The sequence below is a fragment of the Spermophilus citellus genome, assembly GCF_964194105.1.
Source record: "Spermophilus citellus genome assembly, chromosome: 9".
In the NCBI taxonomy this organism is placed as follows: domain Eukaryota; kingdom Metazoa; phylum Chordata; class Mammalia; order Rodentia; family Sciuridae; genus Spermophilus; species Spermophilus citellus.
The window spans coordinates 4873975-4896500 of NC_138191.1; the positions used below are offsets into that span (position 1 = coordinate 4873975).

Sequence of the window (22526 nt, forward strand, 5' to 3'; positions counted from 1 at the left end):
AATTTTTCATGAGTACGTTTATTAATTCTCACTCCCGTCAGGCAAAGCAGGGCTGTGGTGAGGGGAAAAACATGGCTGGGGAAAAGGCTCTCAGAGAGGTTGCTACTCTCGGTGGAGGTTCTTGTGGGTTGTCTCCAGCACAGAGGCTATCAGTAACAGGAATTCCCTAAAGTCGACCTCTCCGTCTTTATTATCATCCAGATCCTGGAATATTCTGTCAATGGTAGCTGGATCTTGGGTATTCTAGGAGAGAGAACAGAGACCGTGAGTTCAGACCCTCGGTATCAAACTCCCCCACCGACCCTTCTTAGACCACTCAGCCCTCGGGACTCAGTTTAGTGACCTCTAGGACACTAAGTCATTGAGGTGGCACTGGGGAATCCAACATGACAAGACAGAGGATGTGACTGACATTCCAGATGAGCCACCCCAGACTCAGGCAAGGCTTGACCTGGAAAGTGCTCTGCAGTGCATCTCACCCAGGCCTCCCCTCCCCTGCACCTTTGCACTTGAGGACACAAATCCCAGAGTGAGAAACTGAGTAAAGCCCAAAAGGAGAGAGAGTGTGAGAGAGGGCAGCAGAGGCCCTACCCCACAGCAGAGGGAGAAGGTCCTGGGGAGCTCAAACTGGGGCTGACCCAACCCCCGTCCTTGTCCCGCCATCCTCTCCCGGAACTCGCCACTCCCTCGGTGCATGGGGGGACAAGTGGTGACGAGATGGGCAGCACCTACCTTGATGGTGTTGGCAAGGTCCCTGGTTATCAGCTTCTTCATCTCACTCTTGGAGAGGGTGTCAAAATCCCCCACATGAACTGAGTGCTGGTGGAAGACGTTGACGATCCCCTCCAAGTGCCTCTCCAGAGCGGACATCTTCCCAACCTCAAGTTCACCTTCTAGAAGACAAAAGAGGTCTAGCTTCACTTCCTCCCCGCAACCTTACCATCCACTCTCCCTCTTTCTGTATCTAGTGTGCAGAAAAACCATGACCAGACGTCCTCCAGATCCACTTGGGGTCTCTCTGCTCCAAGTTGGAACCACGGTGAATTTTTGATTTGTGGATAGGATGAAAGAGAGAAATACAGTCTAAAGTCTGACAGAATCAACCCCAGTTGCCCGTGGTGTCACACACGACTCCATCCACCGGGCAAGACCATTTAGAGGTTACTGCTCACTTAAGCTCCCTGCGAAGGGTTCGGGAGCTGACATCGCTCTTCACTTTCCCCAGATAACCATACCTTGGCCATGCAACGTCTACAGACACCCCAGCCCTGGTAAGCCAGGCCTGAGGTTGGATCCACCTAGCACAGCAAGAGCTTGAATTAAGAATGTAGGATCAGCCCAGAAGTGCCCAGGCAAGCGGAGGCTTCTGACACCTGTGATTGCAAAGTGACCACTTGCAATCACAATCCTGTGGGACACCTAAGTAGCCAGCCAAGGAAAGAACACTTACCCTTCAATGCACAAAAGTGTGGAACAGTAGCGGAAAGCCAGCACTGGTGAAGAGCATGAGCCCAGGAGGCTTTTATAATGCAGTCTAGACTTCGCCCTCAACCTTGGGTCAAGAAATCTCTCTGATTCATCTTGAAGCAATTGCTGGAAGATACTCTGTTGCTCAACAGAAGCTCTGGGCTTGTGGTTTCGACTGCAACCTGAGCAGCTCAGATTCCACCCACCCACCTTGAACTTCACATTCCTCCTCAGCTCAAAGCAAAGCCCTGGCACTGGCCACCCACCAACACCCAGGGGCCTTGCACATTTCCCAGCCCTGGGCCAGTGTCCAGCCTTCAAGTTCAGCTTCACACCCTACTTCCTAAAAATAAAAAAAAGGCTAAGAGCAAGCTAGGGAAGGAGAAGGAGAGGTATTTGTTGACAATCTATTACAACAAAAACAATAATGAGAATCAAAATAATTGAAGTAAACACGTAATCCTGGAAGGTGTGTTAGACCAGGACGCAAGAAAAGACCACTGACTCCAATTAAAATCAAATTAAAGCAAGCTTATTATTTCGACCGGCCGGGCTGCCTTTCCCTCCCAAATCGGCGGGAACAAGACAGCACCCCAGCTTTCCTGCAGCCCAGCTTTATAGCCCAGAAAGTTACACAAAGGGGGGTTACAGATAACAGAACTCTGATGAGCATCACACTAATGGTAGTTTACATTTTTTTTTGCTGGCCCCGACATCAGAATTTATGAAGGTCATCAGAGCCTCAGAGAGGGTCGTTGTCTGGCCAGGGAAGGCCAAGATTTATGAGGTGTCACTAAAGTTTCAGAGAGGGCTGCCATCTGGTCAGAGAGCCAGGCAGGGGTGAGTTCAAGGCACGGGCAGGCATTCCAAGCTGGTTCAGAATTTGCAGTAATTTATAGTAAAGCCGAAATTAGCTTTTCATGGCTTTGTGGAGAGATGGCTCCCAATTTTAAGAAAAGATCAGGTTGGGTCTATCAGGTGAAAAAGAGATTAGTTTAAGCTAAGGAAATCTGAATAAATGGAATTCTGCTAATATCCATAGTGAGGCATTCACATTAACAAATGTAACACACCAATGTAAAATATTAATAATAGAGGAAGCTGTATGCCAGGACGTTGAAACTGTCTGTACTATCTTCCCGATTTTTCTATAAACCTAAGACTATTCTAAACAAGTCTCTGTTTGCCAAGAAGTGAAGAGGCATTGGGCACTCAGCACACCTTCAAAGCAGCCCTATTTTTCAGATGAAGAAAGTCCCTGGGGCTGGGGATGTGGCTCAAGCGGTAGCGCGCTCGCCTGGCATGCGTGCGGCCCGGGTTCGATCCTCAGCACCACACACCAACAAAGATGTTGTGTCCGTCGAGAACTAAAAAATAAACATTAAAAATTCTCTCTCTCTCTCTCTCTCTCACTTTCTCTAAATAAATAAATAAATAAATAAAACTGAAAAAAAAAGAAATTCCCTAAAATGAGAATAGTTTTATTGTTATAAAAAAACAATACCTGCTCATTCTTTTAAATATATACATATATGATTTTTAGTAGATGTAGAGAATTTTATATCAGACCTTTGTCTTTATTTCCAATTTTTTCCCGAATACAGTCAGTTCTCAATTTTCTTTTTAAAATTTCTTCCCTCAAGGCAGCCCAAGCTCCCAAAATCACTGTGGGAAGGCCCTGGGCCGGGCTCAGGAGTGGAGTAAGAGCAATCAACCAGACAGTGTGGCCGCCTCCCTTTCGCCTCCTCTCACCCCACCTGGGCACCAGCCTCTTGTTTGGTGCCCAGCCAAGGAAGCGGTAGGGGATCAAGGGTGTTGTCACAGAAAAAGCACCATGCAAAGTTCCTGGCTGTCAGGGGCTGCCCCTGTCTTCCCCACCCAACAGGAAAGCCTTGGGGTCTGGGCTGTGCAGGAAGACTGGCGCTCAGGGAAGCCAAGGAACCAAAGTTTGTGAAACTGCTGGGTACCGTGCCACAAGGCAGGACATGAGTCATTAGACGGTACCAAACCCCATAGAAGGCACAGCAGCTGGGTTGAACCCTAGGGTAAGCCATGGGCTTTAATGGCAATTAGGATCAATATTAGCCCATCAATTAGCATGCGAACACCCCAATGCCGGGTGTCAATAGGGAAACAGAGAGAGACAGCCCAGGGCATATGGGAACCCTCTGCACTCTCTGTTCAGGTCTTCTGCAAACCCGAAACTTACCACCACCAAATAGTTCATTGATTTTAAAAAGTACCGCCACACCTAAAATCACTGTGTACAAAAAGTAGTGGAATACAACACAAGATTCAAACTTTTTAAATAGTCAAGCTCACTTTTACCACTCCCTCTCTTAAATCAATCAAATTGCTGTGGAAAATGATAGAAAAACCTAGAACATTTGAAAAACAATTAACAAGTAAAAGCATGATTGATTCTAATTTTTGCAATCTCAACTAGAAATAAATAGGTACTCTAAAGCAGAAGGGAGAATTTTAAGAGAATGTCATCATGCAAGCATCTGAAAAGAGTTATCAAGACAGCTTCGAATTAAAAAAAAAATCAGAAACAAAGATTTACATTGGTCATTGTGGGTCAAGGGTCTATGGGAATTTCCAACCCTACACTTGTGATTTTTCTCTAAGTTTTAACTTGTATCAAACTAAATTATGTCAAATTAAAGTAATATAAAAATTAAGTCAGCAATACAAAAAAAAAAAAAAAAGTTATGACAACCAAAGGACTCTTTTAGTTACCCAAGAAATAGGGAAGGATATGCAACTTCCAGTAGGGCAGGATGGCAGCCGCCGCCCTCCCCCACCCAGTTCAGCTGTCTTCAAGTTAACCCAGAGCCTGGCTCTGGGGAGTCACTCCATAACTACAAGTGACTTTTCCATCACCAAGTCATTTCTCTAAAGCTACCATGTCCAGAGAGGAAGTAAACTCCCAGGTGTTCAACGAGAGAGAAAGAGGGCAGAGTTACTTTAAAGGGTCTGGCACTCTGGGTCCAGAGAGGTGGGCAACCTCAGATCAGTTCTAGCCTCTGAGCAGTTCCCACCTCTCACCCGGAGGACCAAGCCTCTAGCATATGGGTCTTTGGGGGAACATTCCAGACTCTAGCAGGTGGGGATGGAGGTGAAGAGGGCCGGGGGAAGCACTGCTTCTTGTTGTTTTAACAGAATAGGTACCAACCCTGGGTTCCGGCAAACAGAACGTCACCTTCAGGTTTTGGTTTTGGTTTTTGTCTTGTCTGTGGAAGAAATGAATGAAACCAATGAGGCAAGAAAGAAGAACTCTCCCCCAGTTGTTGGGGACGCAAAGCTGGCCACTGGAGTAGAGGGTCAATTTTTAAAGCAGGGCCCAGGGCTTTTCAGGAAGGGAGAGAACAATCCCTCTCTGTCTTCTGTCCACTCACTTTCCCATCACACTGCCTGAGAATTTGGACTAGGGAGACCACTACCTGTAAAGTACAGGCCCACACACTGGCTACTCTACCACTTGCACAAGTCCAATGAGACAGAGCAAAGCAACTGTATTGAGGGTGGGGTATGAGGATTGAACCCAGGGGTTCTTTACACTGAGCTACATCCCCAGTCCTTTTTTATTTTTTATATTGGAAACAAGGTCTTACTAAGTTGCTCAGGTTGATTTTGAACATGTGGCCCTCCTGCCCCACCCTCCTGAGTTCCTGGGATTACGGGCCTGCACCACTGTACCCAGCTGCAAAGCAACATTATAGCTCACAGATTGGCAACCACGGACCACAGACGCCTAGAATTCATGGCGAGCTGGTCCCCCAAGGTTCAGGAAAACCAGCCAGGCAGGATGGAGTCTCTCCTACATATACCCATGTTGCTGGAGCACTCTTCCCCGGGTTTTATACACCAGGGGCAACTGGAATAGCTGGGTCAGCAAGGCCATGTGGGAGCTTATCTTGCAGTCCACCCTGCAAGCCACGAGGCGCAAAGATAATTCATCTCATAGGCCTTACATCTCCCCAGCCATCTAGAGAAGAAGGTGCTGAAGAGGCCAAAGAAGGATCCTTCAAATGGCTCCACTGTTTGCAACCACTTGTGGGGAGGGGACTGGTTCTGGGTCTCTCCCACGGTGTCTCTGTAAGTACAGCAGGAGGTGTTGGCAATGACCACACACCACCCTGTTCTTCCAGCACAGAATCAGAAACCATTCAGCTACGCACCATCCTCCTGGCCCATGAGTTCAGCAAGTCTTGTTGGTCCTAAAGAGCCTAGGTGGCAGTGTTGGCCATCTCCACCAGAGTCCATGACAGGCTGGGGGCCACTCTCCAGGTACGAGGACACAGACAGAGGAATGGAGTCTGTGTGGCTGGCGGGGTGTGTCAGAGTGTCAGCCATTCCATCTTTGAGTGTCACTTTGCACAAATACCTAAGGATCCAAAATTGCCAAACATCATGCCCCATCTGAGGGTGGCAGGCACCCCACAAAGGAATATATGAGGGAGTGAAAGTAACCTGGTTAGAGAGTGGTCACTGTAAGAGCGTAGCACAATGGTACTACTCTGGTTTAGCCATGAAGGAAATGGCAGGATTAATTTGCAGGACATACATGCCCTCCCACACCACTGGCAATGTTGAAATCTTCCGAGTTTATATCTATGTTCTAACATACCACCCACATTGAGGGTCTCACTCTCCAATCGGAATTGTCAAGGGCCCTTGGGACCCCCATTGGCCTGGCGATAGGCCACACGTAGGCCCTTCAAGTCTGGAGGGAAGTGCTCCAAAACTGGGTGTGGCCGATCCAGTCACGCTTCAAAGCACCTGGGAACTTCCCAAAGCTCCGGATACTGGAAGGAAGCCTCCTCCGCCCCAGAAGGGAGAGGAACTTGCTGCTGGGTCAACCCCTCAGAGCTTAGCCAGATGAAAAGGTCAATCCTCTTGCTCTACGTGCAGCAAGAATATCCTTGTCTGAAATGTTACTCACACCAGGAAAAACTCACAGCACTTCAGGCCCCTAAGGTGTGTCTGAGACAGCAGAGGGGACCCAAGAGAGAGAAGTCCGTCGGCACCTGCTCTGCCTACCTGTCACTCTGGACAGCAGAGGTGGGGCAGGGGCCAAAGAGAAAGAGGCTGGAGAGGCAGGCAGAGACCAAGGCCGGTCCGGTCCACACACAAGACGGAAAACCAACTAGAAAGGGCACATTTGTGTGGCAAGAAGGCTCTCTTGCTTGTGACAGCTCCAAGGTCCTAATTCTACCTCCGCCACTTGCCAGACTAGGAAACCGTCAAGTCTTTCCATATGCAAAAATGGAAACAGTAATCACCTCTCACACACTTGTTATGGGAAATAGATGAAATCAACTGCCTTGGCATTTCGTGCTGAAAAGCAAAATTATCAACAATTTTGAGCCTACACCAAAATTTGATTTTGTTCATGAGAGAACTGGCAAGGAAGATTTTTCTTTTAAAAGGTGGCTTGAATAATATTTGGGAATATACAAAGACAGTCAGAAAAGGAATGCCTAAGTAAGATTCTTAAGTTACATGTAAGACTTTTTTTTTTATAAAGAGAGAGACAGAGAGAGAGAGAGAATTTTAATACTTATTATTTATGTTTTTTAGTCATTGGCGGACACAACATCTTTGTTTGTATGTGGTGCTGAGGATTGAACCCGGGCCGCACACATACCAGGCGAGCGCGCTACCGCTTGAGCCACATCCCCAGCCCAAGACTTTTTAACTTTTAATGGGGTGATAGAAAGCATGACAGTTTGGGATTTAGCGTCTTGACCAGGCTGCAAACCCCTATTACCCTGTCTAGCAAATAAAAACTATCTCCTTCTTTTTCTGTGGTGAACTGCTAATCAAACATGCTGTGCTGACCACGATTCTCAAGTGTCAGGTCATGATAAGTAGCAAGACCTACTTTCATCCTGACAAACTCTGACATGAGATTGAAAACCCAAGCAATCACCATGTTGTCTTTCTCCAGGTTTGAAATTCTGTTTTACTGTCACACAGACATACAGCTGGAGCCCGATCAGCATTGGGAGCTTCCTCTCCCCTCTTCAGCCTGTTTCAATTTAGATGGAAATCCCTAAGTCAGGACAACCAGAAAGTGGGCTGGGACCTGGCCCCAACCAAAATGGCTCGGTCCCCAGGTAGAGAATGTATGGGGAACTCTTTTCCATTGGGATAAGCTCTTTTGCTCCACTACCAGAGACCAACTGCCCAGTTCCAGATCCTCTCCATGCCCAGGGGGCTGAGGCAGGAGAATCGTGAGTTCAAAGCCAGCCTCAGCAAAAGCAAGGCGCTAAGCAACTCAGTGAGACCCTGTCTCTAAATAAACTACAAAATAGGCCTGGGGACACGGCTTGGTGGTCAAGTGCTCCTGAGTTCAATCCCTGGCACACACGCACACACAAACACACAAGAGCCTTAGGTGGAGAACCCGGATGGAGAAGCAAGATTTTAGACAATGTCATCCTTTCAATCTCCGGAAGTCTCCATGGCCGGATCTGCCTCAATTGGTGAGCCAAGGTCTGTTTTGTGGGCTCCAACGTTGCACGAGTTTTCCTGCCAAACTACTATTTCTCAACTTCCCGCTGCCTTGTTCTTCTTTGTCAGCTGAGGGAACGGGAAACCAAATCACCTTGCTCTGGGCCACAAACCCTGTCTGACTCTGCCCAGTGGTTCCTGTAATAGGCACTGTCTGGTTTGTCAGTGATAATCTCCAAACCTGCCTCCTCCGTGAAGCTTCTAAAAACTGCCCCGCTCACCTCCTCTTTCTCCAAGCTCCCAGAGCCACTTGGGCCACCTTCTCTGCCCAACCATAAGCTCGGGAATCAACTGTTGGTACATGGGTGTTCTTTACAACCAGAGCCCATCACTTAGGGTAAAACTCCACAGAGCACTGGGCCACCTCCCCAGGGTTCCCCTGGATGGACTCAGAAAAAGCAGACGCACAGGCATTCCAACCAAAGGCAAACATTATCGATAATATAAATTCTAACAAAGACTTCGCGAAACCATGAAGTCCCACGTCTTCAATTCTGTGAATATTTCATTGAAATTTACTCAGGTGCATTAAAATAAGTTGGAAATAATAATCTAGAGTATATACATATGACTGTATTAATATCACCATATTATAGTGTAATAATATTCTTATTGATATTATTTTTAAAAAATTTTTTGTAGTTGTAGATGGACAGAATGCCTTTATTTTATTTGTTTATTTTTAAGTGGTGCTGAGGATCAAGCCCAGGGCCTCACGCATGCGAGGCAAGCACTCTGCCGCTGAGCTACAGCCCCAGCCCCTGGTTGATATTATGATATAATTATACAATATTTTATGTACTGTATTTAAGGTAGTTTTGGTGTTCCACACCTGGGACAATGGGACAAAATGGGTTAATGGCAAGTCCAACTGTGCATTTTTAAGGGCAATCAAAGGCACTAGGATATGTTACCCCCCACTTCAACCCTGACACACACACAACCCATCACCACCGCCATCAGCGTAGGTAACTAAGAGGCAGAAACGGTGTATTCCCTGCTGTATTCCTGAATTCTCTCTGCACCCACTCCCCCCCTCAGCGTCCAGCAACGCCTGGGATGTGGTTAGGTGACCCTGGGACCCTTCTCATCTTTCTTGGCCTGGGCCACATTTGGGCCAGCTGCTCGCCTTTGTACTACAAGTTGGAGAAAATTATGGCAAGATCCCTGTGGTGCCTCTCAGAGAGGCAGAAGCCGTGTTTCCACCTTGCGAGTGTGGAGCTTGAGAGTGAGCAAAGACATTCTTCCACAAAACCAAGAAGAAAACCGCTTTCTCCCTGGACTCCCACTCACCCGGCAGGAGCCGTCTTCAGGTTCTGTGATTGGATTCCCACCCACCTCAGGTCCCGTCTTCGCCTCAGCTGGCTTCCAACCCTGGTCACTAATATGCCACCCATCATAAAATGGGCTGGTAACGAAAGCCTCAGTGAATAGAGTTAACCTGCCACCTTTCCCTCTCGTCTGCATTTTAATATGACCGAGTTTACTACAAACAAAGAGCCAAAGTTCCTGAATCATCTAGTTGGATCCTCTGGGGTTCGGTGCGGAATTTGTCACACCTGCCCTGGGAAACTCAGGGCAAATCCCTTCACCTTTCTGGGCCTCCGCTTCCTCACCTGTCCAGGGGCAGTTCCACTCCCATCTTCCTCGTAGGCATGCTCTGAAGTTACTTTTCAAATTTATTTTTTTAACTTATGGGTTCTTCTTAGTAAGCATGACGGCAGCACCCGTTTTGACAGAATTACTCAAGCAGGGAATACACCTTATTCTGATTCTGGCCCAGTACCTCTCCTCTCCCCTCCCTTGCCCCACACCTGCTCTCTTGTCTCTATTGATTCTTTTACCCATAGTTATTTTTTTTTAACTAATTTCTTGTGGATGGACATGATGGTGAGATTCTCTGGGGGTGTTCCTATGTGTTCCTAGGAAAGTCACGTCAGGTTCATTCCACGGCCTCCTTTTCTCCGAGGTTCTTATGAGACAACATGGAGGTGGCTTGCACTGTGACAGGAGAATAACGCCACAGATCCTCAGCCTTGGAAGCAGGGAATGGGACTGGCATTGTGTTAGTGGTGGGGAGGGGTCGGTCCCTCCTGAAATCCTGGAGAATTGGCCACCTCCTCCTCTCCTCTTCAGCCTGGGGTGCACCTGGCTCCTCCAAGAGCCCTCCCTCTCTCCAGCCCAGAGCTGCCTTCCTTCCTCTGGCCCAGAAAAATCACCCCAGACAGGGAGGAAGGCCCTGCTGGGTTCAGGCCCTGGCTCAGCGCCTTGAGGTCCCAGTGCAGAGGACCTCAAGCCACCTGACCCCCCGGAGCAAGGCACCTCAGCCCCCAGAGCAGGATGGTCATGAGGGGTGCCAGCAACAGGAGAGGAACTGACCTGGCTGATGACACCACATGTCCCCACAGAGTCCCACCACCCACCCCAAACACAGCACCATAGAAATACCCCACCCTTCATTCCTGAAAACCAGCAGCGAGGCCCTAGGTTTTGCCTTTCTGGGGTCTTTGGGTCCTTTTGAGAGTCTGATGGAGCCACAGAGGAATGTCCCTCTGCACACACCCTCCAAGGCCCTTCCAGGGATGCGCAGACTGGCTGAGTTAAGGACCCTGGTTTAGAGATTGGGTGACAGCTCCCCACCCTGTTCCCCATCACTGACGTCAGTGCCCCAGCCCCCAGGGGGGGACACCAGCAAGTTTCCCAAGCCTCAACTTGGAAATCCAGCTCAAGAGTCAACTCTGCTCAAAGGTACCCGTTCCTCTCTGGCCTTCTCTTTTAACCCACCTTGGAAAAAATCCACAGATGAATGATTGGGGAATTATTTTAGATAATTCACAGGTCACCAGAGAGTAAAATCCCACAGAGCAGCATTTGAATAACCTATTTCTTGAGTTGGATTTTATTAATGGATTAGCCTATCTGCCCATTCCTGTATCATTTAATTGAGTTGGGAGGTTGGAAGTGAAAAGGGAGGAAAATCTTCCCCAAATCCCTAAAGTCAAACTACAGATGTGGGACCAGGGATCTCTCCTCGTGCTATTAAGGCAAGAATCTAAACAGCGGTCATAGAATCAGCCTCTCTCTCTCTCTCTCTCTCTCTCTCTCTCACACACACACACACACACACACACACACACACACACACACACGCTTACACAGCTATCTCGCTGGTTTCCCTAGAGCCATATCTAAGACATTTAGCTGGAAACTAAAACGTAACTGGGAGAACAGTATTAGTTTTCCTAACGCCACCCTGTTCCCAAATCACTCATTTGAGGGGAACTAATAAAATCATCATCTATAGTGTTATGGGCTTTTTAAATCCTTAAGTCCCAGGACCAATGACTTGGGACCATGGAGCTAGAAGAGACTTAGAGTAACTTGGGGAGAGAGAGGGGAGGAAGCCGAGGAGAGGGGAGCACTGGAGGCTTTGAGGGGTGAGGGTAGCAACAACCCGGGTGTCTTCTTCCTTTACCCCCAGGAAGTTCATCCCACAAGAGAAAAGCGAGAGACCAAGAGAGGACTGAGGTATGGTGACTTTATTATCCTGCAGGTACATACACAGGGGCTCAGCCCCAGGGCGGGACAGCTCTGCTACTCCTTGTGTGACTCTTTGTGGGCTGCCAAGCCCACCTTGATCACCAATATGAGATACTCCTCAAAGTTAACAGCATTATCTGCATTGACGTCCAACTCCTTGAACCAGGTATCTGCATCCTTATTCTGTGAGGATCAAAGGGGGAGAAGCCAGAGTATACATTTCTCAGAGAAAGCTAAAGCATGGCTGTCTACAGAGGGCAGCAGGGAAGACCAGTGACCCCTGGGGGCTTCCTCAGAGCCAGGCAGACCCCCAACCACGCGCAGCCCCTCCTCACCTTCGTGTAATGAGGACACTCTTTGGTTAGCATTTTTTTCAGGTCGTCCCTGTAGATGGCATGGTAATTCCCCTTCTGCAGGGAGTACTTGTGGAAGACATCAATTAAGGAGTCCAGGGCCTTCTCCAGATCAGTCGGCATGATGTCCCAGGATCTGCTCACCTGAAGGAAAGAGCCACGTGGGGAATCCTGAGCTGGAGGTGGTGCACTTGCCCATGGAAGAGGGAAGGGACACTCAAAGGGCTCCATCCCCGAGTCATGGCTTGACCTGGCCTCTACCATCCAAATGTTTAAACCAGGAGGTGACCGTGGCTTTGATGGTAAAGGGTGGGATGTGGGTATGGGAGGGACTCTCTGTCTCTCTCTCTCTCTCTCTCTCTCTCTCTCCCTCCCCCATCCCTTCCTCCATATGGCACCACCCTCTGTCAAAGAAGTCCCTGCTGAGGAAATGAACGTGCCCTCGCCCGCTGGCAGAGTGGACGACTCCACTTATCCATGGCTCCCTTCTCCCAGAGCACCAGGCCTTGGCTGAGATCTCCCTGAGCTCCCCTCCTCTCTCACAGAAAGCTCCTTCCTCCAGGGAGGCCTCCAGGGCAGGGCCGACCCAGGCAGCACCACTCACCAGATGTCCCTGAAGCTGGCTTGACAGAGGATCTCCAGCACTGAGTATCCACTCCCCTTTATAGCGGGGAGGCCGGGCCAGCTCCCTGCGGCTGGGCCATTCAGAGAGGCAGCTCCCTGCAGAGTTGCTCCAGCCTCCGGTTTCCCAACCAGGTGGGTGTGGCAAGCACTGGGCACAGCCAGAGTTTCTGAGGGGTGGAGAGGTGGGGGGAGCGGGGAGGGAAGGCTTGCAGGGCAGCAGGCCCAGGGCGAGCAACCAGGGGGAGGCCATCGCAAGGTCCTTTCCTGGGTCCCTGGAGCCCCCTGCCTCGCTGCAGCCATAGTCTCACTCCTGAGCCCTCGGCACTGCTGCTGCTGCTGCTGCGCCTGTCAGCCAGTCTGCGCATCCCTGGAAAGGCCTTGGAGGGTGTGTGCAGGGGGACATTCCTCTGTGGCTCCATCAGACTCTCAAAAGGACCCAAAGACCCCAGAAAGGCAAAACCTAGGGCCTCGCTGCTGGTTTTCAGGAATGAAGGGTGGGGTATTTCTATGGTGCTGTGTTTGGGGTGGGTGGTGTCATCAGCCAGGTCAGTTCCTCTCCTGTTGCTGGCACCCCTCATGACCATCCTGCTCTGGGGGCTGAGGTGCCTTGCTCCGGGGGGTCAGGTGGCTTGAGGTCCTCTGCACTGGGACCTCAAGGCGCTGAGCCAGGGCCTGAACCCAGCAGGGCCTTCCTCCCTGTCTGGGGTGATTTTTCTGGGCCAGAGGAAGGAAGGCAGCTCTGGGCTGGAGAGAGGGAGGGCTCTTGGAGGAGCCAGGTGCGCCCCAGGCTGAAGAGGAGAGGCGGAGGTGGCCAATTCTCCAGGATTTCAGGAGGGACCGACCCCTCCCCACCACTAACACAATGCCAGTCCCATTCCCTGCTTCCAAGGCTGAGGATCTGTGGCGTGATTCTCCTGTCACAGTGCAAGCCACCTCCATGTTGTCTCATAAGAACCTCAGAGAAAAGGAGGCCGTGGAATGAACCTGACGTGACTTTCCTAGGAACACATAGGAACACCCACCCCCAGGGAATCTCACCATCATGTCCATCCACAAGAAATTAGTTAAAAAAAAATAACTATGGGTAAAAGAATCAATAGAGACAAGAGAGCAGGTGTGGGGCAAGGGAGGGGAGAGGGGGGGTACTGGGTCAGAATCAGAATAAGGTGTATTCCCTGCTTGAGTAATTCTGTCAAAACGGGTGCTGCCGTCATGCATTACTTAAAAAAAAAAAACATAAGTTTTTAAAAAAAGAAGATTTCTAAAAACTTCAGAGCATGCCTACGAGGAAGATGGACGGGTGAGGAAGCGGAGGCCCAGAAAGGTGAAGGGATTTTCCCTGAGTTTCCCAGGGCAGGTGTGACAAATTCCGCACCGAACCCCAGAGGATCCAGTTCTAGAACTTGTTCTGATGGGAACATGACTGACAGGGAAAATCCCTCTTTCCTTACCTCCTTTAATCATCAGATATTGACCAGGCTTCCCGGCCCCGGGCCGTCAGCGCCACCTAGGGGAGGGAGACGGTCTCTCTCCTTGGGATCTCCCCAGCCCTCTGGGCTTTACTAGGCCACTTATTGTGTAACAGTGTGACCTTGGACCGCTTACTTACCTGCTCTGTGCCTCAGTTAAAGCGATTCATGAATAGAGATGCAAAATGGAGTAAGCCTTCCACCCATAGAAGGAGAGAAAATATTTGTAAAACATGTATCCAATAAAAGGTTAATATCCAGAAGACAATAAAACTCTAGACAACTCAGCAACAACAGAAAATGGGCTAAGGGTTTAAATAGATATTTCTACAAAAAGTATACACATGGCCAACAAGCACATGGACAATATGCTCAGAATCACTCATCATTAGGAAAATGCAAATCAAAATCAGAACAGAAGGAGGAGCTGGGGTTATAGCTCGGCGGTAGAGAGCTCGCCTCACACACGTGAGGCACTGGGTTTGAGTCTCAGCACCACATAAAAATAAATAAAATAAAAATAAAGATATTGTGTCCATCTTAAAAACATAAAATAAAATAACAGAATGAGACACTATCTCATACTTGTTAAGAGGGCTACTATCATGAAAAGAAAAAAAAACATCTGAGAGGGTGGCCCATGACTCCAAGCTACTCAGAAGGTTGTGGCAGGAGGATCGCAAGTTCAAAACCAGCCTGGGCAACTTAGTGAGAGAGATCCTGTCTCAAAAATAAAAAGAACTTGGAAGTATATTTCAGTGGTAAAATGCTGTGGGCTCAATTCTCAGTACCACCAGAAGAAAAAGGAAAAGGAAAAAAAAAAAGTAACAGCGGTTGGCAAAGACCTAGGGAGGTCGGAAGACTTGTGTGCTGTGGATGAGGATGTAAAATGGTTTGGCGGCTCTGAAGAAAATGGTATGTGGCTTCTCAAAAAAAATAAATAAATAAATAAACATGATTATCACATGATCCAGCAATTCCACTTCCAGGTATATACCAGAAAAAATAAAAGTAAGGTCTTGAAAAGATATTTGTACACCCACATTCATAGCAACATAATTCATAAGAGCCAAGAGGGGAGAACACAAGAGGACATTAACAGGTGAATGGATAAACAAATACACATATACAGTGGAATATTATTCAGACTTTAAAAAGGAAAGAAATCTTGACATTTGATACCATATGGATGAACCTTGAGGCTATTATGCTAAGTGAAATAAGCCTATCACAAAAAGACGAAGGTCGTGACTTCACTTATATGAGGTCAGTAGAGGAGTTGGATCCATAGAGACAGAAAGTAGAAGGGCCAGTGCTGGAGACTGGGAGGAGGGCAAATAGAGGGTAGCTGCTCGATGGGTCCAGAGTTTCAGTTTTGCAAGATGAAAAGAGTTTGGAGATTGGTTGTTCAACAATGTGAGTGTACTTTTAATACCACTGAAAGGTACACTTTAAAACGGTGGAGATGATTAATGTAATGTTATGTATATTGTGCCACAATTATTTTTTAAGTTGTTTTAAAATGCTTCCACCTACAAAAAGAATTATACCTTGTGAGGATTAATAATAGAGCCAAAAAACTTACGACTTAGACACTTTTCTTGGCACATTTTGTCCAGATGTCATATTTGCCCAATCTTCTATTTATAAGGCCACTATATGTATATTACTATGTTGTCCCAATGTCCCTTTTATAGATTTATAAGCCAATCTATCTTTTCATTTCCTCCTCCTTCTTCTCCTCCCTTTATTTGGTACTGGATGCTCTACCACTGAGGCACATCCCCAGCCCTTTTTATTTTGAGACAGGTCTCACTAAGTTTCCCAGGCTGGCCTCAAACTTGTGATCCTCTTGCCTTGGCCTCCAGTGTCACTGGGATTATAAACATGTGCCACCATACTCGGACAGGTTTTTTTCTGTTTTTGTTTTTGGAGGGAGGTTGCACCAGGGATTGAACCCAAGGAGGCTTTGCCACTGAGCCACATCACCAGCCCTTTTTTATATTTTATTTAGAAACGGGGTCTCGCTGAGTTGCTTAAGATCTCGCTAAGTTGCTAAGGCTGGCTTTGAACCTGCAATTCTGCCTCAGCCTCCCGAGCCACTGGGATTACAGGCATGTGCCACTGTGCCCAGCCAGACTTTTGTTCTTAATGATCATAAAGGATATGTAAGTTCTAGTTCATGGTATACCACCTATTTTAATGCACTTGTGTCAATTTCCCTGAAATATTTGCAGAGTTGAAAATTTGGGACTTATTACTATGCATTATATTTTAATAAAGGGTTTACGCGCGCGCGCGCGCGCGCACACACACACACACACACACACACACACTATGTTTGGTGCTGAAAGCAGTGAGCCATGCTTTCTGCCCCAGACCTGTGCCTGATTCTCTAGCCATGTTGTGAGCCCTCCAGAGCCAGACTGTGCATCTTTGCCCTCGACCCCAGGACCCAGCACAATGCCTAGCACACCCAAACAAATAATTGCAAAATCACAGCTGACATTTGCTGAGTCTGTATCCTATGTCGGGAATCATTATAAGTGCTTCATTTGCATCACTTCATCTAACTCTCACAATAATCCTATGAGTTTCATACTTTGCAATTTCTATTGTACAGACAAGGAAACCGAGGTCCACAGAGAGACGGAACAATGAGATTCAGGATATGCTGTGACACTGTCTGGAAGGCTTCTTCATCCTTGTGACATCCTTCTCATCCTTCCCAGCCCAGTTCTGAGGCCACCTGATCCCCGCACACACACCCCCCATATACGTGGGTTAGTTCCTCTCTCCCCTGTGCCACCCAAGCCCCTCTCCGTCACGACATTGGCCCTGACTTTCTAGGATTCACCTGTTTGTGGTCTCCCTTTTCTTTGGCACTGGGAAACCCTCTAGAAGAGAACCTACCACTTATTTCCACACCTCTAGGTAATAAATGAATACAAAATTGAATTTTAGTGTTTTCTTTCCCCAATGCAAAAATTCCCTTCGTTACACTTAGCCATTTGGGGAAGAAGGCAGAGCGTATGAATCCATCAGCCAAATGCACTCTAACTTCCTTGACAAGAGGTGAATCAACCTCTAGGTCAGACTACAGTGCCCCTTCTGCCAGGACAAGTTTTCAACCAGTGATCAGCCCATAAATTGTATATAGTATTCGTCAGGGACTATCCTATATGACCTGCCAGACACTACCTTATCCCAAAGTGTCACATATTTTCAAAGTGTGTTTCCATCCACTGACTCGCTTGATATCCCCAGCAACCTTATAAAGTGGGTGTCACTGGTATCATCATCCCTGTGTGGCAGATGGAGAAACTGAGGCATGGGGTGTGGCTGGAGGTCCTCCTCCAGGTAGCTCAGGAGACTAAAGGCAGTCATGAGTGGGGGCTCCCTCATGGCATCCTGTGCAGGCTGGCCCGTGACACCATGAACGGTCACCCACAGAGCCCTCTGATAGATAGACGTGGGGGCTGCAGAGAGAGGAGAAGGCTGAGCTGAGCTGGCAGGAGATGGGTGCCAAGAATTGGGCAAACGTGTTGGGGGAAAGGCAGAACCTGCAATCAGCCTGAGGGACATGGGGCAACCCAGCGGAGCGGAACCTGGCCGTGTTTACAGGAAAGGGCCAGTCCCCAGTATGTGTCCCAACAGACTGACTCAGCCCATCCCCAGGCTGAGGAAGTACGGACAGAGCAGGGAGAAGTGGTGGAGAAATCCCCAGAAAGGGGGTGAAGGGAGGCCCAAAGGACTCAACCCGGTGCCCTTGTTGAGTCCTCAGAGCCCCGGACAGCCCCCACAGAGCCCAGGTGAGACGGGCAGCAAGGCCTCTACCCTGGACGTTGAGGGTCTGAATACTCTGTCTCCATGACTGGACCAGGACTTGACCAAGGGGTCTGCCTTCAGGAGGGGGAATCGTGGGTCCCCAGCCAGCAGACCCCTCCCTGTTGACACCTGCTGAGCTAGCCCCGCGCTGACTCGGGGTCAAGTTCATGGTCAGGTCTGGGGATACAGAGAGTGGAACAGAACTACAGTGAACAGAGCATGCCCCTGAGCCAGAGGATCACAAGTTCAAAGCCAGCCTGGGCAACTTGGCAAGACCCGGTCTCAAAATAAAAAGGGCTGGGGGTGAGGCTCCGTGGTAGAGTGTCCCTGGGCTCAGTCCTCAGAACTGAAAAAGTGCCTCTGGATAGGGAGAGACCCAGAGGGAAACGGGGTGCAGAAGGCTTCCCAGAGGTGAGCATGCTATGGTGGCCCGTCATTCTTTCTAAATCCATCCTTTTGATCATAATAAGCTCAGGCCACGAGTTCCCAGACCCATCCTCAGAAAAGGAAGCCCACCAAGATGGGCTCCGACGGGGCCTGAAGGCAGATGAGACCCTCCCCGAGGAATTCTGCCTCCAATTCCCGGGCTCCAGGGGAGATCGAGACAGAAACACCCCAGATGAGGCAGGGGCAGGTCTCAGTTGGGAGGGGTCAGGGACCACCAGAGGGCTTGGACCATGGAGTCCAAGTAACTCAGAGACAGGACACCACATCCGTCATCAGGTTTTATTGGTAAACACCGGACCTGACCTTTCCTCCTCCAGGAAGTCTTCTCTGCTTGTCAGTCTCAGGTCCACGCATGGCCCTTCCTATGACAGGAGTCTGTCCTCTTTAATCCGTCTCCACCTCTGAGTCAGCAGGAACAAAGCCTCAGGCACGATCCTCCCTGGAATGACGGCTCCCCACCCCAACACCAAATGCCAGCACGTGTTCCCCTCTGTCACCCAAGCCTGAAACATCAGCGTCGTTCTGGACCCCCCTCCCTCAGTTTGTCACCCAGGTCTGGGGCTTCGATGTCCCCACTTCCCCTGGGTCTATGCCCCCCCTGGTTTCCCTGCATACAACCACTGACCTCGTCCTCATTGCCCTGTGGCCAGGCTGCGCAGGAGCCGCCCGATGGCTCCCCAGCCTCTCCCCTGTCTGATCTACCCCCGGGGTCCCCAGGTAGTGCTGAGAGCCATTGCCAAGTAGGAATGACGCATCAAAATTTCCTTGTCAGCCTACCCCATGTTGCTTAGAGGAAGGACTCTCCATTGTGGAAATGGGCTTGCCTTTGGACCCAGGTCATTTGCAGTGACACTGCATGTGTGCTGGAGTAAGGTGACCTTGCTCAAAGACCAGGGCGGGTCCGGGTTGAGGGCGGATCAGGTTTTAGGGAGTATCCTGCTCCTTGGGTTTAGGGCGGTTCCAGGTTTAAAGTGTACCCTGCTGGGAATAGGGCGCATCCTGCTGCCTCAGGCGCCTTGAGTTCCCGTTGAGTTCTCGTGGGATTCAGAGAGTATTTGGGATTCAGAGCCTGGTGGAGGGTGTGGATTTTGCCCAGAACGTGGATTTCCCCAGAACGGTGTGTGTAGAGTGCTGGTGTGAGTTCGGGAATAAAGAATTGCTGTTTGAATCTACAAGGTGTGGTGGCTCGTGATTTTGTGCCCAGCCAGACTGCGGCAAGGGAGCCTCTGGGGGAGTGTTGGTCACCTCCACCTTAGACAGCCCCTCGGGGGTCCATTACCCAGGTACAGTCCAACCCCAGAGATGGGCCTTCCAGGACTGCGGGGGTCTTGTGCTGGACCTGGGGTGCAGCTCAGTGTAGAACTCTCACCTAGCACACACAGCCAGGCCCTGCGCTCAGTCCCCCAGTGAGAGAGAGAGAGAGAGAGAGAGAGAGAGAGGGGGGGGGGAGGCTCCTCAGACCCACCTATTCAAACAGCTGGCTTTATTCCCCTTGGAGATTCATTTCCAGGCCCACTTTCTGATGTCCTGGACGACCACAGGTGTCTTCACTGCCGTTCCCTCTCTTAAAATGTGCTCCTCTCCCCTCCCTGGTCCCTCCCCAAGCCCAGGCCGGTCCCTTTATATACAGGGTCATTGAAGCTCTCATTCTGAGCAGGGACTCCTTCAAAAACAATGTCCAGTGTACTTCTGCCCAGTGGCTACCCTTCTGCCCCTCTGTCCAGGGAGAGAGTCATCAGGAACATGACTGGGGAGGCACAGCTTCCTTATTAGAGGGTCAACTGCTCAAAGGAAGAGCCTCCTTCTCACAGTCTGAGAGCCGAGGGCAGGGGCTGCGTCCCCACTTAAACAAGAACACGTGGGCTCCGGGGCTGTGCCTCCTCCATCAGTCAGGGGCCTCTTGAAGGCAGAAGTTGAATCTCCCATCCATGAATGGTACCCAGAACCATGAAGAGACTCATACCCCAAATGAGTGTGAGGCTGCCCGAGTGTGAGCTGCACACACAGCAGAGTTCTCCGCCGGCCCCGTAGCCAGCTCCTACCCCTCCTGGAAGCAGGCTCCAGCGGCCCTAGTACAGGTTATGCTGGGCACAGTGGTGGGCACACAGCTGCCGGTGGTACTGCAGGTGGTAATCCTTCGCCAGCTTGCCCAGGATGTAGAGGAACTCTTCAAAGCAGACCTGGTTGTCCTTGTTCTTGTCTGCTGCCCGGAACAACTCCGCGACATAGTAGGGCTCCTTCCGACCCTGAAGAGTGGCAAGAGGGTCAACCACCCTCCAAGCACGCAGCCCGCCCACCAGGCCTCGGCCACCTGCAGGGTAACAGCAGAGTGCCCTGCCCATTGCAGGAAACACTGACTAGGACATGCTGCATCCCCGACCTTAGGACTGAGGTTTGATAGAGGAGGGGACACCGTGAGGAAACGCAGTGGTCAGGCCAGGTGGGCACGGCGAGGCAGTGGGTCGTGGCAGGGGAAGCAGATTTAGTAAGATTCGGCTGATGGGCGTGGCGCCCCCACACCGTTTGGGGCCTTTGGGAAGCACTCAGGGGAGGGGGCTGTGGCATGTGGGCAGCCCTGGGGCTGTGGTCAGCCTTCATCCCTGCAGGCAGATCCATGGCCTCTCTCCCACCACCATCTTCCGCTCCTATAACCCTATCACCACCTCTAGGCTGGGCGCCAGAGAACTGCTGGAGGCTTCCCGCCCTGAGCAGGCTCTCCCCGGCTTCCCTCACCTGTGCCACATCAAGCCTGCTCCCCGTGCCCAGATGTCTGTCCTCTAGGGCCCTGTACCTAAGTGGGACTGTGAGCCCCATGCATGGAGGGCCTGGGGGGTCCAGGCACAGCCCCAAAGAGTTTTCCCTGGAAAGGAAAAGGTGTCCTAGAAATAAGACTAGTCACCCCAGCTCCCCTACCCATGCCCAGGGGTATGCTCCAGGTGACAGAGGACAAGATTGTCTCCTCTGCTCTTTCCCAGTTAGGAGCAGGGATGGGAAATGACAGTGATCTTGAGTCAGTGGGTGAATCTCATGTCTCTGGAGATGACTGTTCAGAAATCCTAGGGGATAGGACAGAGGGCGGAGGGTAGCACCCACAAAAATCCTTGTGGGCCTTACAATCCTCAAGGATCCCCTGGGGTGGGCAGGGCTCGTCCACGTCTGCGACACTCAGGGGGCAGGAGGTGGGAGGAAAAGTTAATTCTCCTGCCCCCGCCTGTCCTAGGGTGGCCCCCACAGTCTCAACTCTGCTCCCCCAGGCCCAGGGGACAGAGTGGCAGGGGAAGGAGTTGAGCTCAAAGGGCTGGAGAAGGGGTCCAGGGCTGGGGGCAGTCGCTGACAGATGGGCCTGCCAGCAGAGGGAAGAATTTAGGGCCTGTGCTCAGCAGCCAAGATGGACAGAGGGACGCACAGTCTGGGGGTGAGGTCTGAGGGCCTGGGACTGGAGTGAGGCCGGCAGGGGAGGGAAGGGCGGGAAGTGAATCTGGGCAGACCCTGCTCTCCTCCACTTCCCTCCATAAGTTGGAGATTCTCCTGGAAGTCAGCTCCTTCCCAACGCCCTCACCACTCACTTCCAGCACTCCCCTCCAACCCCATGGCCAGCCCCATATCCACCCCCTCCTCATCCCCACCTGGTCCCAGACCCCACACACCAAGGTCTCCATGAAGCGGGGCACGTTGTCCGTGAGCAGGGCCCTCAGCTCCTCCAGGGTCAGGGTCTCCACGTCCCCTTCGCGGGCTGCATACTGGTGGTAGCAGTGGATGATTTGGAAAAGGGAGTCCTCCACTGGTGTGTCCGGCATGACTGCTGGGCTCCCACCTGGGACAGGGGGCAGATCTGGGGCTGCAGGGGACAGCAGCTGGGCCCAGCGGAGAATCTGGTCTGGGGCAGTCCACAGCAGGATGGAGGCTTCTTCCCAGAACCTTCTGCCTTCCTCCTCCTGCCCACGTTCCAGCCCCTGGCCTCAGGTGTCCTCCCTGCAGTCCCCTTGCAAACCGACTCAAAGTCACTACCCTGCAGGAAGCTTTCCAGCAGAGTCCCCGGATATAACTGTGTCCCCTCACTTGGACTGGGGGGGACAGGCGTCCTGGGTGCAGGATGCACCGTGTCCTCCTCCCCTCCAGACCACCTGGGTTTCAGAGTTACCCGCCGTCAAAGGAGGAGGGGAGACTGAAGACCCTCTGAAACAAAACAGCGTTTATGTGGTATACAATGGAAATTTAAAATCCTTGAAAAGGCAGTATCCGCGTCCCTGCCAAGAACAGTTTTGTGCCACAAGCA

At 50.5% G+C, this 22526-nt stretch overlaps 3 protein-coding genes across 4 annotated transcripts; all 3 read right to left on the reverse strand.

Annotated features, from left to right (window-relative positions):
- On the reverse strand, window positions 1–1592 carry LOC308657082 (protein S100-A12-like). 2 transcript variants are annotated; one of them, XM_081308537.1, is made up of 3 exons: window positions 1451–1592; window positions 733–890; window positions 1–243 (listed from the first exon to the last, which is right to left on the reverse strand). In XM_081308537.1, the coding sequence occupies exons 2-3, from the start codon at window positions 868–870 to the stop codon at window positions 103–105; spliced, it is 279 nt and encodes a 92-aa protein (XP_081164663.1). In that variant the 5' UTR covers window positions 871–890; window positions 1451–1592; the 3' UTR covers window positions 1–102. The 2 variants fall into 2 exon arrangements, with proteins under 2 accessions (XP_081164663.1, XP_081164664.1); XM_081308538.1 differs by having other exon boundaries at window positions 733–893; window positions 1451–1560.
- A 9918-nt stretch (window positions 1593–11510) lies between these two features.
- On the reverse strand, window positions 11511–12609 carry S100A8 (S100 calcium binding protein A8). Its single transcript, XM_081308571.1, has 3 exons — window positions 12487–12609; window positions 11865–12026; window positions 11511–11712 (listed from the first exon to the last, which is right to left on the reverse strand). Exons 2-3 carry the CDS (start codon window positions 12003–12005, stop codon window positions 11584–11586), a joined length of 270 nt encoding a protein of 89 aa, XP_081164697.1. The 5' UTR covers window positions 12006–12026; window positions 12487–12609; the 3' UTR covers window positions 11511–11583.
- A 7710-nt stretch (window positions 12610–20319) lies between these two features.
- Window positions 20320–22047, reverse strand: LOC308657212 (protein S100-A15A-like; the record flags this gene model as incomplete). The annotated part of the gene is made up of 2 exons (XM_081308741.1): window positions 20320–20496; window positions 21877–22047. 2 exons carry the CDS (start codon window positions 22045–22047, stop codon window positions 20320–20322), a joined length of 348 nt encoding a protein of 115 aa, XP_081164867.1.
- Window positions 22048–22526: the final 479 nt, after the last annotated feature.